We start from the raw sequence: 8,136 nt of genomic DNA, 5'->3' as shown, positions 1-8,136 counted from the left end.
TGCCTCTGTAACAGGGAAACCTCGAGCAAACCTGTGCCTTTAAGACTCAGTTGCTATCCAAACACAAGTAAACAGAGTGGACCATTAGCGGGCGCCGGGCGCGGAGGCGGAGCCTGGGCGCAGGGGGCCCCGCGCGGCGGCCGGACGCCCGCCCGAAGGGGAGGCGGGGCTGCTACTAAAGCCGGAGTCCGCGGGCCGCGAGCAGCCTGGGGAGGGACGCGGGCGGGGACAGAGCTCGGCGCGCTCGCTGCTGCTGGAGGGTGATGGCCCTGCGAGGCTGCAGGCTCCGACCTTACCCGGAGTCGGCGGCGAGAGGTTCGCGGGGGCGCGAGGTTCGGGGCGAGCGCTGAGCGCGGGCTTCTACCATCCCCGGGTCCTTGCACTTTCTACGTCCACAGACGAAGGCGAGGATCCGCTCTCGGTTTGGCTGCCCGTCGTCCTCCAGATCATGTCCGCGGCTCCCGGGACTCCGCGCGGAAAAAGCAGTTTGGCCGGAGTGGAACCAATGACCTTTCCAAGCTGTGCGCCTTACTGCCTGGACCAGGTCTGAGTGGCGCTGCCCAGGCGGACCTTTTTGCTGGAGGTGAGTGTCCACTCTGGGAAGGGGGCTGCAGCCGCCCTAAGGAAAGCAGGCTGCAGCCGGGGCGCTCCGAGTCTCGGCCCGGCGTGCCACAAGTTCCGGACTAGGGTAAAAGAAATCACATGGATGCGTTCCCTGGGCATTGTATTTTTCATTTTATGGGATCCCAGGCTCGCCACTCCCAGACAACACACAACACGCGCTTTCGCGTACTGTTTTTAGTTTTGTTTTGCAACACTGAATCGAAGCCCTCAGCAAAGCTTCTTCTAAAAGCTGATCTACATACGTTGAGATAAAACCCCACAACACCCCCCCTCTTTTTTTGCCCGTACCCTGACATAGTATTCCAGAGCAGGGGGCAGCCGTTCAGGGGCAGCCGCGGCAGCGCAGACGGGCCGGGACACACGGTGCGTGCCGAGCCAGAGCGTTTCAGGAGGAAAGTAATAGTTCAGTTCAGTCCTAGATACTTCTCCAACCTTGTGCCGGCCTTTTGATTTTCTTCCCACCCTCCAGTTCTGGCGGAGGCGGGCAGAAGGCAAATCCCCCTGGGGTTTAAACGCTGGGATTCTCGAGAAATAGCAAAGAGAACGGTGTTGCGTCTGTAGAGTGAGGAGGGAGAAAAAAGTGTTTGTGGAGGGTGCGCTGGCTCTGTCTGCCTACCTGTTAGCAGGGGAACAAAAGAGGACTGGAGTTTCCCGGAGCGAAACGGTGCAGACAGCTACTTTCTCTGCTAAACAAACTGCAGTCCCGAGCAGAACAAGAAAATTACTCATGCAGAGGGAGCGAGGGAGCAGAGAGAAACAGAACCCAGATTATGCGGAAGGCATCTTAATTTAATTAACTCCTTGGGAAGGCAGAGGCGCAGCGAAGGGGCAGGAACTTCGCGGTGGTTTCTCTCTATTCACCTGACCCAGTCTGCCCATTTTTATTTTCTGTTTTTTAAAAAAATGATCTCTTAAATCTACTTGGAGTATAGCTCTCTGATTAACGTAAAATTTATTGTGGCTTGGGCTGAAATTCAGCGAGCCTATGGAGCCATCAGTCAATTCTCTCAGACACCAACCCACAGGTTTTAGCAGATGACCCCTGACTGTATATTATTTTTAGATAATTCAGTGTAATAACATATTACCAAAGAGCGAGACTCCTTATCAAATTACCATTTTTTTCTCCCTCCAATGTTTTGAATGCTTCACTGCACTGAAATTAGTATGTACACCTCTCACTTGTTGACAGCCAGTGAGCTAAATTTTACAAAACTTCTGTACATGTCTGGAAATTCTTGTGAAGAAGACTGATGAAAGAAAACAAGCCTCAATTCCACCGTAATATTTATGTCTTTTCGTTTGGTTTAAGTTTCTTTCCTTGCAAAATTAAAAGTAACCAATGTTCTGGAACAGGGTGGTGAAGAAGTGACAGCAGATGATGGCTGTTATTGCCTGAAACTGAGTGTGAGAACTCCACGCTCAGCTCTAGACAAAAACGAAAGTACTTTAGATCTCTGCATTGACTTAAAGTATCTTTTGATATTTAGGAGAGTGAAAACCTAAACTCCCTAATTACTTATGGGAAAAAAGTTTAATGAATATTTAGGGTGATTCTGTTTGTGAAGGACTGGCTTGTCGTCTTCTATGAGGAAACTATTTGTCCTGCAAATCAAAACGAACACATACTATGAAACAGCACTTTTGTGCCACCATGAAGCTGAATTATAACAGAGGTAATAATTTGGGTTATAAACCATTCAGTGAAAAGGGAAGGAAGATGGCTCTCAAGTTTCTGCTGGCAGATTTAACATGTAACCTTTACGGCAGAGTTCACTTTATGCATTTGGAATCAAAGTCACAAGTCATGCTATTCCTTCCGTCTGCAACACACCCCACACACATGCACATACTTACAAGGAGAATGTGGTGGGAATTGCACTTTGCCTCCTGTATTTATTTCTAAGAAATCCAGTCTGGGAATACACCCAAATAATAATTCGGGTTTCCTCTCTATGTGGGGAGGCCACTTTTTAATACTAGGGGAAAAATAATATTTTGAATCTCTAGAAAATCTTTCTTATGCAAAAGGAAGGAAATAGTGTAACTTATTATTTTTAATGGAAGAGGAAAACAATCAGATAGATTACCAGAGATGTTAGTAGAATCCATTCCCCCCCCCCCCCACCTCTCTAGGAGAGGGCTTGAGGGTTGCCACTGAAGAAAAATGAATTGTGATTTGTGGTGGGAAAGTTTATTACTAATGGAGGTTTACAGTTTCGGTTGAATGGTCTGACTGAGACCCCCTGACTGTTACACACCTCTCATTAACTCCCGACCTCAACTCCCAGACCGCATACCACCAGGCAGAAGCGGTTCGTTAATAAATCGCTGTCTCCCAGCCGTTTCAAACAGAGGAGGAGGGAGGGAAGGTGTGGGCCCTCGCGGAGGCCGCCAGATTCTGCCTGGCCGGAGCGCTGTGTCATTAGCGCAGCCCCCTAAGCCTGTCCTCAGAAAGAGCCAACACTAGAGAAGGACATTTAGGCGCAGAAAGGGCTAGTGCGCAATGAAGTCTGGACAGACTCTCTCATCTTCCTGCTGGGTTCAAAAGCCCGGCGTAAAGGTTGATGGCTCAGACAGGCCAGCCTGCCCCTCTCCAGGGAAAGCGCTTAGCTTGTGACTCCCGCACCTGGGGAGCCGCCTTCAGAGGCTGGGCCGGGCCACCGAGCTGGCACCCCTGGCTGCTAAAAAGGGGGCTGGCGGTGGGAGAAGGTGGGCCTGCTCTGAAAGCAGGTGAGGGGCCGCGGGAAACGGGGTCTGAAACCAGACCTCCGCGTTGCCATTGGGGGTGCAGGGAGAGGCAAGCGCGTGCGCCCTGCTTAGGCCCAAGGCCGACGACCCGGGCGGGCTTCCCAGGGGCAGGAGCAGCGTCGCCCTCTACTGCAGGCCGATAAACAAGCTTCCGTCGGGTTGGCAGAGCGGCTCCCCTGCTGCTCCTTGCCTTTTCCTCCCCAGGGAACCCTGTCTCTTCTTTTCCTGGGGCCTCCCGGGTGTAGGAGCCGCTCGGGGGCCAGGTCGAGAGGCGCTCGGGCACTCCCGAGAGCTGGGCGCTGGGTCTGGGAGAACGGGCTCCGGCCTCAGCCACCCCCTCACCCTCCCCTGTCTGAGCCCGAACCATCTGGAAGGGATCTTGGTGGGGGGTGGGAGGGGACGGCCCCTGGGAAGGAGGAGGGGGCGATTCCAGGCCTCACTGGCCCCGAGGTGTCACTTTTCTTTCCTGTGGCCCGTCACCGCTGATAAATGGGACCAAGGCAGAGGAAGGAAAAAGAAAACCTCTGAGGTCAGCACCGGGCAAGGCGGCCCCTCCGAGGGCCAGGCAGCCCAGGACCGCAAAGCGTCCCCGGGCTGCGCACCCACACCTCCGGCGCGGTCCGGGGCAAGCGCAGGAACGGCGGCAGGGCCGCGGGCTCGGGCGCGGCGGTAGGAGCCGTTCCGGCTGAGCCGGGCCCTCAAGCCCGGGTCCGACCCACGACGCACCGTCTCCGGGGACCTCGGAGGCTCGGTGCGACCGAGGCTCGGCCGGGCCCGGCGGGCGCTGGAACAGCGGGGTGTCAGGGATGACCAAGCTTCGCCCCACCCGGTAGGGGGTGGGTGGGCTGGACTGGGTGCCTCCTGGAGCCCCCTGCCCGCCTTTCTTCCTCCCCGGCCCGGGTCTCCTGCTCCTGGAATCCGTGCGTGCCCGGAATCCGATCTCCTCCCACGGGCCACCCGCTCTCGCTGGGTACCACGCCTGAAACCCTGGCCCTCGGGACTGAGCTTGAGCTTGGTGTCAACTCGCCCGGCAGGCGCGCCAAGGTCCCCTCACCGCTCCTTCTGGGGGGGCCTTGGAGTGGGTGGGGAGGGGGTTTTGGAAGGTGTGGAAGCCCACGCGGCGCCAGGGGACAGACCAAGCGGGCTTGGATAATAGTCACGACTTTCCCCTCTCTCCCCCAGCCATCTTTAGGATTCTCTCCGCGTGCCGTAGTCCTGGGTTTTCGCCGGAGCCCCGCGCCCACCCGCCTCTGAGTCCTGGAAAAAAAGGGTGGCTACCTCCGCCCTGCAACATCCCGGAAAATGGGGAGCAAAGCCCTGCCGGCGCCCATTCCGCTCCACCCGTCGCTGCAGCTCACCAATTACTCCTTCCTGCAGGCCGTGAACACCTTCCCCGCCGCGGTGGACCACCTGCAGGGCCTGTACGGTCTCAGCGCCGTGCAGACCATGCACATGAACCACTGGACTCTGGGGTACCCCAACGTGCACGAGATCACCCGCTCCACCATCACCGAGATGGCGGCGGCGCAGGGCCTCGTGGATGCCCGCTTCCCCTTCCCGGCTCTGCCCTTTACCACCCACCTCTTCCACCCCAAGCAGGGAGCCATTGCCCACGTCCTCCCGGCCCTGCACAAGGACCGGCCCCGTTTTGACTTTGCCAACTTGGCCGTGGCCGCCACGCAAGAGGATCCCCCTAAGATAGGAGACCTGAGCAAGCTGAGCCCGGGCTTGGGGAGCCCCATCTCCAGCCTCAGTAAATTGACTCCGGACAGAAAGCCCTCCCGAGGGAGGTTGCCCTCCAAAACGAAAAAAGAGTTTATCTGCAAGTTTTGCGGCAGACACTTTACCAAATCCTACAACCTGCTCATCCACGAGAGGACCCACACCGACGAGAGGCCCTACACGTGTGACATCTGCCACAAGGCTTTCCGGAGGCAAGATCACTTGCGGGATCACAGGTAAGGTGGGGAAGGAGGGTGGCCTGGGGAGGGGAGGACAATTTATCCAGAATATCGAGTTTTGATAGACGTTCCAAGTGTCACTAAAATCCTCTCGGAACTAGACTATATTCCCCCCCAACGCCCTTCCCGTCCAGCTGTAACCAACCCCCAACCTTTACCTTTTTCCTCAGCAGGGACCCCTGCTGCAGTGTCATTTGGGATGAGGGAGGGTCCTCCCATCCTTAGGTAGTTAAAATATGCTGGGTTGCTCTTGGTTCCAGGAGCGGTTTTCCAGTTTCCACCAGGTGGACCTTAGGAGGTGGGGCAGGTAGAGCCCAGGAGCCTGGAAGACCTTCCTCTGGTGGTCCAGGTACCGCCTGCCCTGGGGCCGGTTCTGTTAATCTACCGTGGCCACCACTCGTTCCCTCCCTTCCCCGACTGGCCCCCAGGTGCACCCCAGAGCCTGCCATAGCAACCTCTCTTTTAAACTTATTTGTGGGGTTCTTGAGATTACAGAATTTAGGAACTGCTCCCCACACCCCCTCCACACTCTCAACTCTGCATTAATCAAAGGCAATTGAAGAAATACGATAATATCAGTGTTTTCCTCCGGGAAGAACTTCCCAGGAGTGGGGATGACCGTATCTGTTCCCTGGACTCTACTTGTTGTTACCCCAAGGTAGGACTTCTGTAGGGAACCTCCGTGGCTTCCAAGGGGTTCGCTAAAATTGGTCCCCCTAAACTCAGCCTTGCCTTACGTCCTGATTTGACCAGTTTAAATCTCAGAGAGAAAAAAATAAAATAACAAATAAATAAATCTCAGAGAGAGCCGCAGAGGGCAGAAAGAGCTCATTCGGCAGGGCTTCAAGCTCCAGAATACACCAGAGAGGGCGATCAAGTGTAGATAAAGCCGGTCGGGTGAATGTTCTGAAGAGTCTGTTAGTTGAGGTTAACCATAAACAGAATTACACAGGTTGGGGGGGGGGCGATGTAAAAACAAAAATAATGGAAATCCTTTTTCTTTTTTTCCCCCTCACCACTTCATTTAAAGCAATTGTCAAAAGAAACTTCTCACCGTGGTGGTAAAGCCATTTCAATGAGACCTTATGTTGATTTTCAGGTATATCCATTCCAAAGAGAAGCCCTTCAAATGTCAGGAGTGCGGGAAAGGATTTTGTCAGTCTAGAACTCTAGCTGTTCACAAAACTTTACATATGCAGGTAAGTTTGTTTTCTTGTTTTAAAGCAGTGACTGGTTCTGTTTTATCATTTTTGCTCTACAAAAGGTGTTCAGTGGCAGGCTCTTTCTCATAAAAGGCTCTATTTAGATCAGCTATCTAGGTGGAGAAAGCAACACTCGATTTTTTTATACATGAAATTAATTTTATTTAACATGAAACGTGTATGTGTTTTTCTTATAGAAGAGGCCACTCTCATTGTTCTGAATCCTAATTTTAGAATTTTATTTCTTTTTTCACCTGATGTGCCCTGCATTTAAAGTTTTCGTGTTTGGGAGGAAATAAAGGTAATTTCGATAATGGAGGCATGGTGAAATCCCATACGCTCTCTCTCCCAGGAGCCTCATAATTTGTAGTTTTCAGAACATTGAGGAATAGTTTAATTTTGCACCAAAGAGGGGCCTTATTACCCGGGAGAATGTTGTTCCTTAAGAGAGGATTAGAGTTTTTCCCTCCCCCCTTTCCTGCCTATGACATGGTGATGAAATGTAAAGAGCTGGAAATCGCAAAGCCCACAGCAGTGGCCACCGGCGGTTATCAGGGTGATCAGGCCCCTGTGTGTGCCCCTGCCTGAGTTTTCGCGATTGGAGGATTAGGAGCGCAGCTTTGTTGCTGCAAGTCCCCTCTTTGTTGTCGTGCGCGTGTTCTGTTAACGCTTGTGATGCCGATAAGACAGAGTCTGTTGAGAAGGGTGCCGTGGTGGTGTGAAGGATTAATCCTTTGCTTGCTTCACATCTGAACAGGAATCTCCACACAAATGTCCCACATGTGGAAGAACCTTTAATCAGAGAAGTAATCTGAAAACTCACCTTCTCACCCATACAGACATCAAGCCCTACAGCTGCGAGCAGTGCGGCAAAGTGTTCAGGCGAAACTGTGATCTGCGGCGGCACAGCCTGACTCACACCCCGCGGCAGGACTTCTAGAGAAGCCCCGGATCTGTCCGGGCCGCCGCCGCCAGCCCCCACTCCCCAGACACCTCTCCAGCCTCCCACCCGTGGGGGTGGGGCGCCCCCAACCCTTCACTGACCCCAGCTCTTCCCCGGCTGCAGCCGCACCTGCAGCTTCAGGGGGTTAACTCTCCTTCCCCAGGACTGAGAACTGTAGAAAGCCACACAAGTACATCCTTTCACAAAGCGCATATGCTAGTTTCTTGTAGATATTCACAGCTCATTTTAGAGCTCTGTACATAATGTCAAGGGTCTCTGTTTTGTTGTTTTGTTTCGTCTGTTTTTGTACCTTGTTGGATGCACCTAGGTATGGGAAATGGAAGCCAAATTTATCTTTAAAGACTGTATTTTCAAAATAAAATGTTTTCTTGTTCGTTTCAACACTCCTGCAAAAGCGTCTTGCTATTTGACTTCTGTTTTTCCTCTGGATTCTGGAGGCGTGGCGTGTCTCTGAAATATTCCGTATTGAAGGGCATTCTTTATCCCGAGGTTTTTTTAAAATAAGACTTCTCACAATCCTCTTACGGAACCTTCATTTCTTCCCTTTTAGTGCTGTGGCATTTTGGAACTGGTCAACTGTGCTGTCATTCTGGCTTTCAAAGATATTAAAATTGATACCTCTGAGGTTTTTCTC

General features: G+C 52.9%; 1 protein-coding gene across 2 annotated transcripts; it reads left to right on the top strand.

Annotated features, from left to right (window-relative positions):
• The first annotated feature begins 4,558 nt into the window (after window positions 1-4,558).
• OSR2 (odd-skipped related transciption factor 2) lies at window positions 4,559-7,883 on the top strand. 2 transcript variants are annotated; one of them, XM_043484009.1, is made up of 3 exons: window positions 4,559-5,333; window positions 6,436-6,535; window positions 7,378-7,883. In XM_043484009.1, exons 1-3 carry the CDS (start codon window positions 4,678-4,680, stop codon window positions 7,450-7,452), a joined length of 831 nt encoding a protein of 276 aa, XP_043339944.1. In that variant the 5' UTR covers window positions 4,559-4,677; the 3' UTR covers window positions 7,453-7,883. The 2 variants fall into 2 exon arrangements, with proteins under 2 accessions (XP_043339944.1, XP_043339943.1); XM_043484008.1 differs by having other exon boundaries at window positions 7,296-7,883.
• Window positions 7,884-8,136: the final 253 nt, after the last annotated feature.

This window comes from Cervus canadensis, chromosome 12 (genome assembly GCF_019320065.1).
Source record: "Cervus canadensis isolate Bull #8, Minnesota chromosome 12, ASM1932006v1, whole genome shotgun sequence".
Classification (NCBI taxonomy): Eukaryota; Metazoa; Chordata; class Mammalia; order Artiodactyla; family Cervidae; genus Cervus; species Cervus canadensis.
This window is presented reverse-complemented; position numbering and strand designations above follow the sequence as displayed.